The sequence below is a fragment of the Mesoplodon mirus genome (genome assembly GCF_964341445.2).
Source record: "Mesoplodon mirus genome assembly, chromosome: 2".
In the NCBI taxonomy this organism is placed as follows: Eukaryota; Metazoa; Chordata; class Mammalia; order Artiodactyla; family Ziphiidae; genus Mesoplodon; species Mesoplodon mirus.
Genome location: NC_138977.1, coordinates 202,130,614 through 202,148,402, shown reverse-complemented (window position 1 = coordinate 202,148,402; position 17,789 = coordinate 202,130,614). Strand labels below are relative to the sequence as shown.

General features: G+C 39.7%; 1 protein-coding gene across 2 annotated transcripts in view; it reads left to right on the top strand.

Moving 5' to 3' along the window:
• Positions 1-2,001: 2,001 nt before the first annotated feature.
• The window catches only part of ERLIN1 (ER lipid raft associated 1), a 35,585-nt gene continuing 19,797 nt past the window's right edge, over positions 2,002-17,789 (top strand). The window contains exons 1-7 of one of the 2 annotated variants that reach the window (XM_082631663.1): positions 2,002-2,075; positions 2,391-2,514; positions 4,537-4,618; positions 9,003-9,049; positions 10,426-10,487; positions 14,103-14,228; positions 16,347-16,420. In XM_082631663.1, coding sequence (XP_082487789.1) covers positions 2,402-2,514; positions 4,537-4,618; positions 9,003-9,049; positions 10,426-10,487; positions 14,103-14,228; positions 16,347-16,420 — 504 coding nt within the window. In that variant the 5' untranslated portion in view covers positions 2,002-2,075; positions 2,391-2,401. Of the gene's footprint in view, positions 2,134-2,390; positions 2,515-4,536; positions 4,619-9,002; positions 9,050-10,425; positions 10,488-14,102; positions 14,229-16,346; positions 16,421-17,789 lie in introns of both variants that reach the window. The other variant, XM_082631664.1, reaches the window with a different exon arrangement.

The window sequence follows — 17,789 nt, the reverse complement described above, 5'->3', positions numbered from 1 at the left end:
CTTTTTGAACCTCTATTCACTAAAATCAGATTATAATAACTGAATATGCTTTGGGAAAATGTGAAGATTCCATGAAGCAGAATTGGAGCACAGAATAACATAATGGGCTCTCAGTGCACTTTGCTTAGGAATGAAACAGGACTTATGGTAAAGACAGTACTGGGTAGCTTCTTTAATGTACTCTTTTCTCCTGAGATGTCCTATCAACACTATCCATGTCTAAAAACTGTGCTCATACCTTGCCCTATAAACTGCTGTCTTAGTTACACCATCCCCATTTTTGCTAGTAGTGTCATTTTCCCAGTCATCTAAGTTTGAGACCTTGGGGATGTCTTCTCCTAACTCTAGTCATCTGGTACTACTGTTTCTCTGAATATGGACATTCTGACTACCAGCTGTTAAAATAGGCAGTCTCTCTCTTGCTTCTCCAGTTCTAGAAGGTTTTAATCAATAAACATTTATTGGGTACCTATTGCTTGGAAGATATTGAGCAGAATGGGAAGATCAGAAAAGTTAACCCAGGCAGTACAATAAGAATGTTTATCTGGAATGAAATTATTGTTAAAGGATTTTTTAAATGATCATGCATTTTCTAAATATTGTAATAACTGATAAAAGATCTGGTAGAGGGTGGGGCCATTTTTATGGTTTGTGGCTGATACGATCTCAGGCTAGCCTGATCTGCGTGATACGTAAGGGCAAGTGGTGTGAGTCAGAACAGTCTTATAGTGCGATCACCTCAAATGTGCTTATGATACATGAGTTGAACACTATTTATTGGCTGACAGCGTTTCAGAGTTAAGTGTCAGTTGTGCATTATATCCATTTCATTCCCTAATTCAAGCAATATTATGAAAAACTAAGAGAATCCATCCAGAAAACAGAGGCTGGACAAGTTATTTTTTATTCTCTTTGCTTTTTATCAGTTAAAATAGCTAAGCTCTGCAAATAACATTTATCTGGTACAGACAAGGTCCCATACATTCCTAGGTAGTAGAAGTCAAATGAATGATACAGGTAAGTGCATTTACTGAAGGGAGAAGGTACAGTGGTCTGGGAGGGCTTCCTTTAAGGAGATTTAATTGATTCTATTTACCTCTTCCCATTTCCACTGTTACTACCATTGTTGCAGTTTCCTAACAACTTGGCTTCCGTCTCCTGTCTCCACTGTAAGCCATTTTGTAGACTCACTGGCCCTAAGGTACTGCTTTCCCATACTTCCCTGCCCAAGAGGTTACAGAGCCCTCCAACCTTAGTCCACCTTGTCCTGTTGTGGTCCCACTGCTAGCCTTTCAAGGCTTACACCATTACTGCCCAACCTCTTCTAACATGCTGCCCTTATTTCCTTTGTATCCATCTTTCTTACTCCCATCTCTACTCTTTCACTTTGTCCCTTTGTTTCCGGTAATACATGCAGATAATGCATAATTTAAAAGAACAGAAAAATATGTGGTGAAAAGGAAGTCTGTCTCTATTCTCTAGCCATCCAGTTGTCCCTCCCCACAGAAAAAGTGCATTCGAGCCTTTCAAAATCTGGGCCTAGCCTAGCATCCCACTCCTTTCCGTCACACAGGCTTCAAGGAAGCTCAAATGCTCATTGTCTTCAGTCTTCCCGGAGGACCCTCCAACACACACCCACGTTATGGGCTTATTAGTTTATTCTGTTCTTATTGCTTGGATGGCTTTCATAAAGCCCTCACTGGATCAGCATTCTGGCACGTTAATAGGTGACTGCACAAGAACACGCTGACTAGTCCCTTGTCTCAGAGGCCCTCTCCGTTCCTCTGCCTCCTTCCTTACTCCACATTGCCGATTTCCCGTCTCTTCCGGAGCAGGAAACCAGCAGTACACAGTGGAGAGCCCACGTACCTTCGCGCGAGATAGCTCGGCGGGCGGCGGCGAGAATTTTGTCCCGTCCGCTCCCCGTCTCTAGTCGCTGGGCGAGCGCGGCGTCGGTGTGCGTGTCCGCGCAGCCGCAGTGCCCCGCGGGTGGGCGGGGCCGGCTCTTGGCCGCGGTTGGTGCGGCCCGGGTGGAGACTTCGCGTGCAGGCGGGGGGGCGGTGCGTCACGGATCGGTGAGGCGCGGCCGAGGGGTCGGCGTCTGTCCGGAGTCTCCGGCCGGCCCCCTTCTCAGTTAGTGCTTTCCCCTGGGCGGGGAGGAGCGGCTGTTGGGAGGGGGGTGGTGTCAAGACGCTCACCAGGGGCGACCCACGGGCCGGCTCGCGCGGAGGGCTTGGCGACGGGGAAGCGGGCTCTGCGAGGAGGGAAAAGAGGCACAGGACTCCTCAGCTCGGCCTGCGGGAGGGGGCCAGGTCGCGGGAGGGCGAGGTGGAAAACGGAAGGTGGGCCTGTCACTCACGGGGCTGGGGCTCCGTTCCTTCCTCATCCAGGAGGAACTAGGATGAATATGACTCAAGCACGCGTTCTGGTGGCTGCAGTGGTGGGTCTGGTGGTTGTCCTCCTCTACGCCTCCATCCACAAGATCGAGGAAGGACACCTGGCCGTGTACTACAGGTGAGCGGCACGTGCAGTCAGCTCAGTTTCTAGAGCAGGTAGAAGGGAGACTCCCATTAGAGTCTAGGAAGTTGTTCCCTCTGCGGTGTCAGGGAGCTCTTTCCAGTCCTAGGAAGTGACTTTCGTCGCAGCTCTAGGGAGAGTATGGGAGCTGTGGCAGGCTTTTGCAGAGCATCCTCCAGGTGTTGGACAGTTTCAGTGCTATGTACATTGTGTGCAGAGGTTAGGACTCCCTGCAGTTGTTCCTAGTAGTCAGTAAATTCAGTCATTTGCAGAAAAAAATGAAGGGTGGAAGGCAGTGGTGACTCCACCTGTGGCTGAAGAAATGGTTAAATCATTGTTAAATTCCACACAGCTGTACTGGCTTTTAGTTTGCAGCCGTAGGTGCTGTTTAGAAACTCTGGTCCTGTTTGCGGTTGTTTCTTAGATTTTTTTTTTTTTCCTTTAAAAAGTTCTGGTGTTTGTTTTGGGCTTGTAAGGCCATTAAGACCATGACAGTTGTTAAATTCCTGGACCTTGGGAGACAAACACAGGATTGTGACAGACACATCCTCCTCCCACCTTTCCCTGTCTTTTCGAGTTGTGGAAAGCAGTGGTGTGGAATGTGTTGACCTCTAGCTGAGATGAATAGCTTTTCCTTCAACGTAGTTACCACCAGTTCTTTTGATATAGACAGAGGACAGTTTGGAGAAATTGCGATAACGATGTATTTGAAAGAGCTTCAACTTTTTGCTGGCTTCTGTCATCCCATAAAACCAATATTTCTACTTTTAGATCCATCCAGAGTCCTAGAAACAGTCTTCCCTGTGAAGCACTAATTTCAAATACAATTTTAGTGGTATGTCTTAGCAGGTGGGTGGTCTGGCATTTAAAAAATGACAGACTAGTCTGTATTTCCATCTAGTTCAGCATTGTCTTCCTGATAGTAAAGCCAAGGAAAGAACATTTCAAGGTATGGCTCTCAAAAAATTAGGGATGGACCTCAAACAGTTAATCTTTTATTAGCTATTTGTTATGAATTCTTTGCAAACCTATTTATATTTTCAAGATAGGAAAGTAAGTTGTATTAATTTACTATTCATTATGTAAAATAGGACTTCTTTTTTATATTTGCCTCCAAATTACCTCCTTTTTATAACTTGCAAGATGTGCTTTCATGTTTCTCACATTCCAGAATTTGGTGAACAAGTGCACACTTATATCTATCTGTAGTCTTATCCCCTCACCCTTCATCTTTCGTGCTAATTTGTTGTTGTTGATTTTATAGAGGCTTTATGCCCCCAGTATTTTTTTCTTTGTTCCAAATAAGTTTCTTTTTTTATTTAAAAAATTGTTTAAATTGTTAATTTACAGCGTTGTGTTTCAAGTGTATAGCAAAGTGATTCAGTTATACATATATATATTTATTTATATATATTATTTTTCAGATTATTTTCTTATAGGTTATTACAAAACATTGAGTATAGTTCCCTGTGCTATACAGAAGGTCCTTGTTGTTTACCTATTTTATGTATAGTAGTGTGTATGTTAATCGCCCCCACATTTTAATTGCTTTGTAGGTAGATTAAAAGAATCTTGAGCATCAGAAATTCTCCTTCCTTGAAAGCTTGCGTTATCTATTTTTTATTCAACCTGGTGATTAAATGTATTGTGTTTTGATCTGGCTCACGCTATGTACAATTAAAGTACATCAACTGAGAGCCATTCGAGTTTTTTTCACAAGTAGTTCTCAAAAGGTTAAAGACCAAAGAGAATCTTTATACCTGAGAGTGGTGCTGGAGACCCAGAGGTATGGTTGGTAGAACTTGTGAAACAAGGTGTAACATTAATTTGATCTTTTCACTTCTGTAGGTGTGGCAGATATTTTAGGGACCAGCAGTTGTTCATCATTAGTAACTTATATTAGTGAGGCTTTAGTAGATCAATAGCATGAGTAAGAGTGAATATTTATTACAGCATTTTAGATTTGGAAAGAGAATTTCTCTTTTTATAATCTTGTCAAATTGAAACATCTTTTTGCAGGGGAGGAGCTTTACTAACTAGCCCCAGTGGACCAGGCTATCATATCATGTTGCCTTTCATTACTACGTTCAGATCTGTGCAGGTGAGTGATTCCTAGGGAAGCCCCCGCACTGGATAGACAGGTGCGAGCGGAACAGTGACCACATTCACGGGTGGAGATAGAGTTCCTTATTTCTTAAGCTAATGGTAGTATTTACTTAAATATAGGAGTTAAAAATTCAGAGTACAGTTGTCACAGCATAAGTTATGGTTTTGAACCACGTCACTCTCTTGAGGTATATTAGAAGTATGAGCTAGGCAGCTTGGAAGGACTCACTTCTCCCATCTATATAGTGGTATGCAGCAGGTTTTCTGTTGCTGCTGTCAAAATAAAAGCAGGACTTTGAAACACAACTAGAGATATAAACCAGTGATAACTTGGTTTAGAATGGTGTTTGGTTTCCATAGAGGCAAGCTCCTGGGCTACTGTTAACATGGAGGATCTGAATTTTTATACACAGCTTCTCTGCTTCACATTTTTGCCTGGTACATTAAGCATAATTTTATGCAGAACATTAGTGAGTGTTCTATTTTGACAGCATCCCAGGATATCTTAAATAAGCGGCTGGTTCTTGAGAACAGACACTTAGTAAATATCTTTTGAGGTAACAAGATGACAAAACAGGACTAGATTGTTACTACTTTTGCAGGCACAGCGTGATTATCAATCTTTGGATTCAGAAGTTTGTCTACTATCCGCTGCTCATTTTTCAGGGCTCGGGAAAATTCAATGTATTTAATCTTGTAATTTAAAGTCTAGGCTTCCTGCTAAGTGAGATTTTCATTATGAGTACTTCAATCCTCCAGATTTCCCTCCAATTCCCTGTTAGATGGCTTGGGGCAAGAATTGTGTCTGTTGAGGTGAAGTGTAGTGTTCTTCCCCTAGTCCGACTGACTTCCATATTGTTTTCCCATATTTATTTCATTCACTCTTGCCTAGGCTGATGCTGTCACCTCTTCTCTCACCGTCTCTCTCTTGATTCCTTATTTCCTGTCTCAATCTTGCCAGCCTTTCTAAGGCTCATCACAGATCCTTCTCCTCCTCTTCCATAGCCCTTAAAGTCTGTATTGTAAATTTTGGCCCTTGATCTTATTTCCTTTAATAATGTTGTATGGTTCTCTTAAGTTTTTGTGTGAATTTTTTTCTCCAGAAAGTCTCCAAGCTTCTTGAAGGCAGGGGTCATAACACATTTATATTTCTGACCTTTCTACTTGTGGTGAAAGTTGTTAAATTGAGCTGATTTCTCTGGAAGTGGTATGGTGTAGTGAACATGGGGCCAGAAACCCGTAAACTAGGTTCTGGCTCTGGCTCTGCCACTAATTGTTTATATGACTTGGCAGAAATCACTTAACCATTCTAGACTTCAGTTACTCCTCTGTGAAACAAGGGGTTTTATTTGCATGAACCCATCAGCAGCTTAAGTAGTCTATATTGATGTTATCAATGGCATCATCAGACCTTAGAGATCAGGGGCTTTTTTTTTTTTTTTTTTTGTGGTACACGGGCCTCTCACTGTTGTGGCCTCTCCCGTTGCGGAGCACAGGCTCCGGACTCGCAGGCTCAGCGGCCATGGCTCACGGGCCTAACCGCTACACGGCATGTGGGATCTTCCAGGACCGGGGCACGAACCCGTGTCCCCTGCATCGGCAGGCGGACTCTTAACCACTGCACCACCAGGGAAGCCCCCAGGGGCTTTTTTACATCTTGTTCTAAGCCAGGCAGGTTTGTCTCTGCCTTCTTGGAGCTTAGTATGTTGAGTCATACTGATGCAGAGATATATAAAAGAGATACAGACAATAAACAAATAGATTTTAGAGTTTAATTACATATATAACAAATACACAGTGTGTGTGTTTATATATATGTGTGTGTGTGTGTATTCATACATATACACACACACACACACATAGAGTGATGAACTGTCATAAGAAATGAAAATGAGGGACTTCCCTGGTGGCGCAGCGGTTAAGAGTCCGCCTGCCAATGCAGGGGACACGGGTTCAAGCCCTGGTCCGGGAAGATCCCACGTGCCGCGGAGCAGCTAAGCCCATGCACCGCAACTACAGAGCCTGCGCTCTAGAGCCCACGAGCCACAACTACTGAGCCCGCGTGCCACAACTACTGAAGCCCACACACCTAGAGCCCATGCTCCGCAACAAGAGAAGCCACTGCAGTGAGAAGCCCACGCACCGCAATGAAGAGTAGCCCCCGCTTGCCACAACTAGAGAAAGCCCGTGCACAACGAAGACCCAACTCAGCCATAAATAAATAAATAAATAGATAGATAGATAAATAAATTTATTAAAAAAAAGAAATGAAAATGAAATTAGTAAAAAGATTTACTGCTGGAGTCAGTGTGACTAAATAGAAATGGTCTGTCTTTATATGTGAAACTGTAACGTTCTAGGAAAGAATTATATTAATAAAACCCTTTTAAGTTGTTTTCATAAGAATGAGATAGAGAAACTTATTTTTAGGAATTTTGGGATCACATTAGAAGACATAGCTTATACAAACAAATGGCTTAACAGACTTGGCATTTGAAAGGAATATTTAAGACATCTTGGGGAAATGTGAGATCCCATATATGATGTAAGAAAAAAAAACTATGTTTAGAAAAATATAAAAACCTTCAGCCTTTAAAATATATATTTACATAACAAAACCAAAGACTTTAAAAATAAACATTCATACTGGGGAAATAATTTTTGAGGTAATATAAAAGAAGTATAAAAGTACATGAAGATAGGATGTTAAATTGAAGATTTAACATTTGAACTCTTTCCTAGTTCTACTTGGTTTGAAAATTGACTAGAGAATATTCTTTAGGTTTAAGTAAGAATGTATATTTAAAGTTGATTTGGAAGTTGAATTTGGTGAATGTTTTGAAGGAAATAAAATAAATTGAGCTCACCTCTATCAACTTCCCTTACTCTACCTAGATCCTGTCACTAATGTTTACTATCACCCTTTTAACCCCAGACTTAATATTCTATTCTTTTTCCTCCTGGAATTTTATATGAAACTAGTTATCAAATCCCTTCTCTATTGTATCTCCTGGGTTGAAAGCTTTAAATTTCCATGGCCTTTTCTTCATTAACCTAAATAAATTACTACTTTAGCTTCCCAGCTGGTTTTCTTGCCTCCAGATATGATAGATAATGAGAACCACAACACACATAAGCAAAGGAATCAAGGAAAGGTCCTGTTTTTGAAAGGTTTGTTTGTGGCTCTGTATAAGATGGACTAGGGAGAGCACAAGCCCCCCAGCAAACATTCAGGGCCCTCTACCTAACATCATCATGTTATGTTCTCTTCTCAGAGTTTCACCTCTCATCTATATTGTCCCTTCTGCTCCAGGCAAGCCAACTGCTTCCTGACACCTATACACACAGTTTGTCCTCAACTTTGTGTATTTGAATAGATACGTATTGAATTTAAGATGCTTCTCTGCCTTATCTGTCCTTATTTCTCCTTCTCTAGACTGGGCTTATAAATATTTCACCTCAGAGAGCTTTTCAAATGATTATTTTACTCTATCACTTAATACCTAACAATTCAGTTTATACTCTGTTATTTGTACCTGTTATGGATTGCTTTGTAAGGATTTTATCTCCTGTGTTGGATTGTGAGCTCTTTGGAAACAAGGACCATGCTTCTTTTTTCCATTGTATTCCATAAAGTACTATGTTGCTGTGGGCTTAATATGGTGCAGTGTGTCCAGAATACACTCATTATTTGCTCGCCTGTTGGAAGCCTTCAAGTGCAATAGGGAGTCATTCTGGATCCAAACCAAGTTGTGACAGGGGCAGAGTAATTAAGTACCAGATGGTTGGTTCACAAGGAGGAAGCAGTGCTGATGGTGGCATTTCTGTTAAAAAGGAAATTGAGAGACTGTCTGAGAAATCTGTAGGACCTGAACTAAAATATTGACTATAGCTTTAGAGGAAAAGGTTGGTGTTGAGCTCAAGGGCCCCTCTGAGTTGAAGACTGCTTGTATGCATATAATAGTTATCTCTTGCCTTCATTGTAACCATTAATATTAGCAGTGGAATCAGAGTTCAGAGTACAAATCCTAGCAGTAGTATCCTTGTGGGTAATCCATGTAGTTTGCAGTCCCAGGCCAGCTCCACGCAAATAAGGGACTGACTGAGAGATTGAACATTGAAACTTTCAGATAGAGCATTGAAGGTTTCCTGGTGCATCTTGACTCAGACATCAACTGTAAAATATTCTGTCTCTAGTCTTTCATGTTTGCCAGGATACGAAAAGAGATTGCTCTGATAGCTAATCTTTGGGGACTAAAATTGTAATGGAGCTCTCCTGTACTTACCTTTCAGCAGTTCTCTAGAGATTTTCCTTTGGGACCAGTGGTTCCTTGATGTTATGTGTGCTGAGTATTGATGAGATACTTTTTCCTCCCCAGACAACACTGCAAACTGATGAAGTTAAAAATGTGCCTTGTGGAACAAGGTAAGCGTTCCCCTTGCTTACCACCCTCCCTTTGGTTCAGATGTATTTTCTGTTCATAAGCTGTGATCACTTAAACACCTTTCAAATAGGTATCATAGTAACCCAGGGGGATTTCTCTTCAGAGCATTATTTGAGAAAAGCCCTGTCTCCAAATAGGACCTTTCCATCTTAGGAGCCATTTGAAACTAACAGTAGATAGTTTAAAATGAAATCAGCTCACCTTGTCCTCTGTAGTATTAAATGCCATCTAATTTAGAGTTTCTGATTCAGTAGGTCTGGGATGAGACCCGAGAACTTGCATTTCTAGCAGAAGTCCCACGTGATCCTGAGCTGGTCTGAGGACCTTACTTTGAAAAATCACTGCTGTAAAGTTTGGGGGCAAGAAAGACAAGCAAGGGCCAAATTATTTTTAGAGTATAATCAGTACATTGAATTGTATCAGAAGAAGAGTATAAAGTTCAGTGTATGTTTTAAATTCTGTATTTTAAATGACCAAAATATCACAGAAATGTTCTTAAAGAGGGAGCAAATTCTCTCTGTTTTAAGTTAACTTATTTGATACAAGTTGTCCCTAGGTCTATCTGTAACTTTTTTATGGATTCCCTTTAGAGATGACTCAAAATTGGCAGCTGATGAGATGTTGGGTAAATTTTATTTTTATCTTCATGCTCTCCTGTATTTGTCAGATTTTTTTCAGTGAGCAGGTATTATGCTTTTTTATCAGAAAAAAAATGTCGTAAATTGGTAGGAAGGCTTAGTTGTATAGTTTCAAAATCTCTTAACTTCATGTATCTTAAATTGAGGTTCACATGTTCCTCAGGGTGTGTGCTGGTAGGCCAGGAAGTATAGGAGGCCATCAATTAACAAGACCTATCTTTCTGGAGTGTCAGTTTTACTTCAAGGTTTGGGGGAAAATTCTTCTTTTCATATTAGAATAAATACAGATGAAAAGTAGATCAAGATAAAGCAGGGAATCAAAAGAATTTCAGCCTGTGGCTGGCCTCCATACCTCTGGGGAACCACTTTACCTGATTCCTTGATGGAGAAGTTTGAGAAGTGCACTGCCTTAGCTGTTGGCTTCATTTAATAAGGGCAAAGTGCTAAGCAGCTCTAGGTTATAGGTCTAGTCTTCCTGTGAGCTGATTTTGATCACAGCGGTTACAGAGGTGAGCTTTTGGTTATGAGAGAGCCAGGTGAGTGTGTGCAGGGTCATTTGAGTAGTGATCAGTGAGGTCAGTTTAATCAATCAGTAGTATATGTCTTTAGATTTTCCTCCTAAATTTCTATCATGTGGGATTTGTTTGATGATGTAGAATTAATCTAGGAACATAATAGGTTTGTATTTGGCTCACATTTTTCCATTTCTCTGTTTTTAGTGGTGGGGTCATGATCTATATTGACCGAATAGAAGTGGTTAATATGTTGGCCCCTCGTGCAGGTATGGTACCCATCTATTCTGTTATAGTTATAATCAGAGTATCTGTAACTGAGAGCTTCTCTAAGGAATAGGAATAGATTCCCTAAGGAAAGTTTTATGACCTCATTCATTTCTGATATATATATTAAAAAAAATAATCACTGGAATATTTTCCATTCCTAGGGAATGGAGACAGAAATAGGTCACAAATCCTGGACAGAGTTGACTTTCTGCAACTGTATGGGTTACTCTGAGCTGAGCTGAGTGTATCTAAGAACAAGACAGTCATTGATTATTTCTAGAATTTCTAGAAAGTAGCATTTTATCCAGTCAGGATGAGAAATAATATCATTACATGTTAAAAGTCTATAACTGATCAGTTCCTTGGCTACATTGATTTGTGACCATAGAAAAATCTTTTCTAGTTGAGATTTTTTTTTTTTTTTTTTTTTTTTTTTTTTTTGTGGTTCACGGGCCTCTCACTGTTGTGGCCTCTCCCGTTACGAAGCACAGGCTCCAGATGCGCAGGCTCAGCGGCCATGGCTCACGGGCCCAGCGGCTCCGCAGCATGTGGGATCTTCCCGGACTGGGGCATGAACCCATGTCCCCTGCATCGGCAGGCAGACTCTCAACCACTGCGCCACCAGGGAAGCCCTCTAGTTGAGATTTGCTACAACTTGCAAAGCAATCTGAAAGTCCTCAGTGTGGGGAGAACATTTTGTTGGTAAAAGATGAAAACTCACAGAGATGGAGTACTGTTCAAATCAAAAACTTAATTAGGAGTTCTGAAGTAAGATCAACCTTTTTAATGTTTGATTTTTTTTGTAATTTTTTTATTGTGATAAAATACATGTAACATAAAATTTACCTTCTTAACCACTTTTAAATATTCATTGGACATTACATACATTCACATTGTTATGCAACCATCACCAGCATCCATCTCCATAACTCTTTTCATCTTGCAAAACTGAAACTCCCTACCCATTAAACAAGAACTCCTCATGCACCCCCTCTCCCAGCCCTGGCAACCACCATTTCTGTCTTTCTGACATTTCTGTCTGTACTTTCTTTCTCTATGAATTTGACTACTGCAGGAACCTCATAAATGGAATCATATAGTATTTGTCTTTTTGTGACTATCTTATTTCACTAAGCATAATGTCCTCAGGGTTCATCCATGTTGTAGTAGCATGTGTCAGAATTTCCTTCCTTTTTAAGGCTGAATAATATTCCATTGTATGTATATACCACATTTTGTTTATCTACTCATCCATTGATGGACACTTGGATTACTTCCATGTTTTAGCTATTGTGAATAATACTACTATGAACAAGGGTGTACTTGGGTTACTTCGAGACCCTGCTTTCAATCAAAAGATCTGCCGTTTTCAGAAGACCTAAATGGACATTTCTCCAAAGAAGACATACAGATGGCCAATAGGCACATGAAAAGCTGCTCAACATCACTAATTATTAGAGAAATGCAAATCAGCACTACAATGAGATATCACCTCACACCAGTCAGAATGGCCATCATTTAAAAGTCTACAAATAACAAATGCTGGAGAGGGTGTGGAGAAAAGGGAACCCTCCTACACTGTTGGTGGGAACGTAAATTGGTGTAGCCACTACAGAAAACAGTATGGAGGTTCCTCAAAAGACTAAAAATAGAGCTGTAATATGATCCAGCAATCCTACTCCTGGGCATGTACCCAGATAAAACTATAATTTGAAAAGTTACATGCACCCCAGTGTTCATTGCAGCACTATTCACAATACCCAAGAGATGGAAACAACCTAAGTGTCCATTGACAGATGAATGGATAAAGAAGATGTGGTACATACATGCAGTGGAATACTACTCAGCCATAAAAAAGAATGAAATAATGTCATTTTGCAGCGACATGGATGGACCTAGAGATTGTCATACTAAGTAAAGTAAGTCAGAAAGACAAATACCATATGATACCATTTATATGTGGAATCTAAAATGTGACACAAATGAACTTATCTATGAAACAGAAACAGGACAGACTTATGGTTGCTGTGGGGGAGGGGTGGATTGGGAGTTTGGGATTAGCAGATGCAAGCTATTATATAGAGAATGGATAAACAACAAGGTCCTACTGTATAGCACAGGGAACTCCATTCAGTATCCTGTGATAAACCATAATGGAAAAGAACATGAAAAAGAATGTGTACATATGTATAACTGAATCGTTTTGCTATACAGTAGAAATTAACACAACATTGTAAATCAACTATAACAAAGTTTTTAAAAAGATCTGCCATTTTATTTTTATCCTTACTACTAAAATTTGCATGCTTACTATGTCAGGATACTGTGTTGGCAAAAGCAATTTTAAAAGGTGAAGTTAGAGCATTTGCCTTAAGGGCTTTTTATTTTACTTGAGAAGACATGATACTGACCTAAAAAAAAAATATATATATATATGTGTGTATATATATATATGTGTATATATGTGTATATATATGTATATATATACACATATATATGTATATATATAGGAATGTAAGTAAGGTCATGCTAAGTTTCATGTCACTAGTACAGGCACAAATAGCAAAAGAATTTCAGAAGAGAGAGTAACCTGTATTACTATCAAGTGGATTTGGATTATATTTTTCAGCAATTAAGTGTTTTCCTGTCTTTTATCTTCTACTTTCCCTGGTCACAAATCAATGGAATGGACTATGATTGAAAAAATAGAAGAAGGGGAGATAGTGCTTGTTTTCTGGCCAGAGATAAAGAGGAAACTATTGTATCACCCACTCATTTGGAAATGACCAGGAGGATGAGTTAGTCAGCAAGTAGTTATTGATGGCCTGTTCATCTGTTGTGATCTGGAATCTGGTTACATCTAGTATCCTCCATGGGAAGGCGAGTAGAGCAAGTCTTGGATTTGAAGGGAGAAAGCATGTTTTAATAAGTAGGGCACAGGTTCTGGCATGTTCTAGTATGTACCCTTAGGCACATTTCTGAAATTCTCTGTTTCTCAGTTTCATATTATGCAAAATAAGGAGATTTTTTGTGAGAATTAAGTGTTAATGTATATAAATTGCCTGATATAAAGTCTGGCCCAGAAATGTTAGCTTCTTTCCTTTCTAGCCTGTCATTTCTTTTTGTTTTTTTTTTTAACAGCCTTTAAAAACTGCCTTTTTGAAAATGGTCTTTTGGAGCTGTCTCCTTCTTTCATTCCCACTGTTCCTCAATTAGTTCAGGCCCTCTTTACCTCTTAGCTAAACTTTTACCTTGCAGTAATTGCTTTACACTTCCCCTGCCTCTGATTTATATGCCTCACAATTCATTTTCACTCTGCTGCCGAAGTACAGATCTGATTGTGTCATGCCCTTGCTCAATCTTTGACGGTTCCTTATTACCTCCAAGATAACATATACTCTCCTTAGTATGGAATTTGAAGTTTGCCCATTAGAATTGCAAATGCAGTAATATCTGGAGAATAAGGCACAAGGAACACATCAAGGCTTGGAGTTGTGTTTCATGTTTTCACTATTTCATTGGCACTTTTCCTCATGTATAGTTTATCACTGTAACTTTTACCTTGGCTGAATTAGAGGATACACGGGTGAACATGGATAGTACCTCTCTTTCAGTGTTTGATATAGTGAGGAACTACACTGCAGATTATGACAAGACCTTAATCTTCAATAAAATCCACCATGAACTGAACCAGTTTTGCAGTGCCCACACGCTTCAAGAAGTTTACATTGAATTGTTTGGTAAGTGTCTCATTTGTTTTAAATATATAAGTAACCAATTAGAAATCTTGTTCAGCTTGTCTGTGAATGCTATAATAATATTAGTAAACATTATGCTATTTGAGCATTTCCTCTGAATTTATAATAGAGCAATTGTCTTTAAAATATTCTTAAGTTTAAAATTACTTAAATTTGCTTAAAATTGCTTAAATTAAGCAAATAGTTACTCAAACAAGATATTTTAAGAATGATAACCATTTTCTGAAATACAAAGTATGTAACTTGGTAGAGATTGGAAAAAGATCATTTGTTACAAACTATGTTCTTTTTTAAAAATTAATTAATTTATTTTATTTTTGGTTGCACTGGGTCTTCGTTGCTGCACGTGGGCTTTCTCTAGTTGCAGCGAGCAGGGGCTACTCTTCATTGCGGTGCGCGGACTTCTCATTGCGGTGGCTTCTCTCGTTATGGAGCACAGGCTCTAGGCATGCAGGCTTCAGTAGTTGCAGCACCCAGGTTCAGTAGTTGTAGCCCGCGGGCCCTGGAGCACGTGAGCTTCAGTAGTTGTGGCATGTGAGCTCAGTAGTTGTGGCACACGGGCTTAGTTGCTCCATGGCATGTGGAATCTTCCCGGACCAGGGATCAAACCCGTGTCCCCTGCATTGGCAGGTGGATTCTTAACCACCGTGCCACCAGGGAAGTCCCAGACTGTATTCTGTTTTTACTATGATAATTTACTGAAAATTAGCTTTGTTGCTAGTTTAATAGATAATTTGGAGAAATTAAGAACCTGTGTCTTGGAGTTTCCCAAGACCCACCCCCACGTTTGATGATTTGCTAGGAGGACTGATACTGATAGAACTCAGTATAATCATACAGCTAAGATGTACTACAGCAAAAGGATACAAAGCAGAAGGAAAAGGCACTTGGGTGAAGTCTGAAGGAAATCAGGCACAAGCTTTCAAGAGTCTTCTCCCAGCGGAGTCATGCAGGATACGCTTAATTACTCCAGCATTGAATTGTAACAACACATGTGAGGTGTTGCCTGCTGAAGAAGCTCATTAGAGCCTCTCTATGCAGGATTTTTACTGTGGGCTGGTCGTGTAGGTACCTTCTGCCTAGCATATACCAATATTCCAGATTCCCAGAAGGAAAGTAGATGTTCAGCATAAAACACATTGTTTGAATAAACAATTTAGGCACGGTGAGTCATTGTTATCAGTTCTGGGGATAGAGGGAATGCTCTCCAAATCCATGACCGCAGGTGACAGCCAGAGGCCAAATTGCAAACAGGCCTTTCTAAGGATAGTAGTTTCAGGCTTGCTATGTTGACTCTCTTCTGTACAAGTTACTTTTCATTTGTGGTAGGGAAAGCTCTGGCCAGGGATTGGGTTGCTGCTATTGGCTGCTCACTTCTCCCTTCTGGAATTCTTAGTGAATTTCTTAGAGGCAGGCATAGGGATGGTTAATCAATTTAGAAATCTACCAGTTGATTCCTCATTGACGATTGAGAACTGTTGGGGTGGTGTTTGAGAAAACTGGTCTGTCCTTAATTGTCACATCACTGGTTATTTAATAATGGGGAAAGTACTGTTGAGGTGGATAGAAAATTCATGAGTTACAAAGCCAGGTGAAGTGACATCTTCATTGTCCAGTGTCCAGTGTGCTTCAAGGACCTTCCTATGAGCCTTTCCCCCACCCTCTCTGTTTTTAAATCCAAAATAATTGTCAGAGGTCCATGGAAATGAAATTTAGTTATTTGGGAATTTGGATAAAGATTGAAGATGAAAATTTGTTTTTTTTTTAGAGAATCAGGACACATATTAAGTAGCGACACTGAATTAAGATATTAGAAACCTAGATTCTCCATTTATTTGATAAACTTCAAGTAGCTGCTTGTCATCTTTCCTTAATTTCTTTGTTCGGTAATTCCTCACAATTTTTCCTCACACAAAAAGAAAACTATATATAAAATATATATATTTTTTCATATGTGTGTGAAATGGCTTAAGCTCTATAAAAGAATAGTACCATGGAAACTTCAGGTCTAATTATGATTGGTTTTGTTTAAATGTTAATACAATGTAACGAAATTTTTTTGAGTATAATGAGAGCTGTTGTTCTTGGCTTCAAAAACAGATCAAATAGACGAAAACCTCAAGCAAGCTCTGCAGAAAGATTTAAATGTCATGGCCCCAGGCCTCACCATACAGGTAAGCCCTTCTCCTAGGGAAATTCTTTGGGAATTTTGAGAGCTTTGTATTTAATTGTCCTTTCATCAGACTGTTTATTCAGCAGTTATTTAATTGTAGTGCTAGGATGATTTACAGAATATCTTTCTCCGTTATGGGTGGCATTTTTTTCTGAACTCTTAGAGGGAACAGATAAGCTGAGGCTCTTGCAAGGAAATAAAATCCGTATACAGCTGTGTATGTGTGTGGCATTATTAAGATACAGTAATAGTTATAAATCAGTTTAAGACTAATCCTTGCCCTCAGTAAGATTATGAAAAAGAATTTCACGTATAAAATTTGAATAATAATTCTAGACAAAGTATTAATTGACAGATGAATTGATTGGATGATTATTGCTCTAAGAGTTTAAAGAACATTTCAAGAGAGTCTGCCTGGAAATGACTGAGTTTTTACTGATAGGTAGGTCTGGAAGAATTAATAGGATTTATAAGGTGGAAAAGAGTAAGGAAGGTATTTCAGGTGGGTGGAAAGACCTGAGTAAAAGCAAGGTAGCAGGAGAATTTAGTGGTGGTGTGGTGGTGGCAGTGGCATTGGGAGATAGAATGGTGAGAATAACTGCTTTTTTTGGGTATTTTTTCAGATTGGGTTGAAATCCACTAGTAGGTTCTAAAATCAATTTTAGTGGGTCATGACCAGCATTTTAAAAAAGATGGAATTGAATAGGAAAGGAAACCCGAGCACATGGCATGTAGTAAGTTAAAGTATCAGTCTGTGAGGCTTTTGTTTGTTTTACATAAGTGTGTGGGGTAGGTGTTAATATTGGGTGTCACTGTAATATGCCTTTTCTACTGTAGTCATGGTCAGTAACATTAGAACGCAGTGGCTTTGGATCTGGATTACCTGAGAAGTGGTAATGTGGCTTCTCTAATGTCCTTTCTTAGTTTCTAGATTGCACTGCTTCTGAGAAGTGTGCATTCACTGTGGGTGATCATATGCGATCTCATGAGTCTGGAAAACTTCTGAAGGTTTTCCCTGTCCTCCATCTTGCCATTATCTCTGCCAGGTGCCTGAGGGGGAACTGCCAAAGTTAAGGGTTCTTTTGAAATGTCCCAGAGCTAACTTTGTAAAACTCTCTTGGTTGTCCTGGAGTAGCTTTTCAATTTTAAAGATAATGTGAATGCCACGGATTCCTAGATTCTGCTCAGGTCATTACTTGGAGATCTAGCTCATTCTTCTAAGCAGCCCCCTAGAGTTCCTTGCCTTATATTACATAACCATTTCCCTACTGTTTCCAATTTTTTGCTATTAATAAACAATAGTGTATTGAATATTCCTGACACATCTCCTTGTATGTACACTTTATCTTTCAAAGTGGCTGTATAAATCT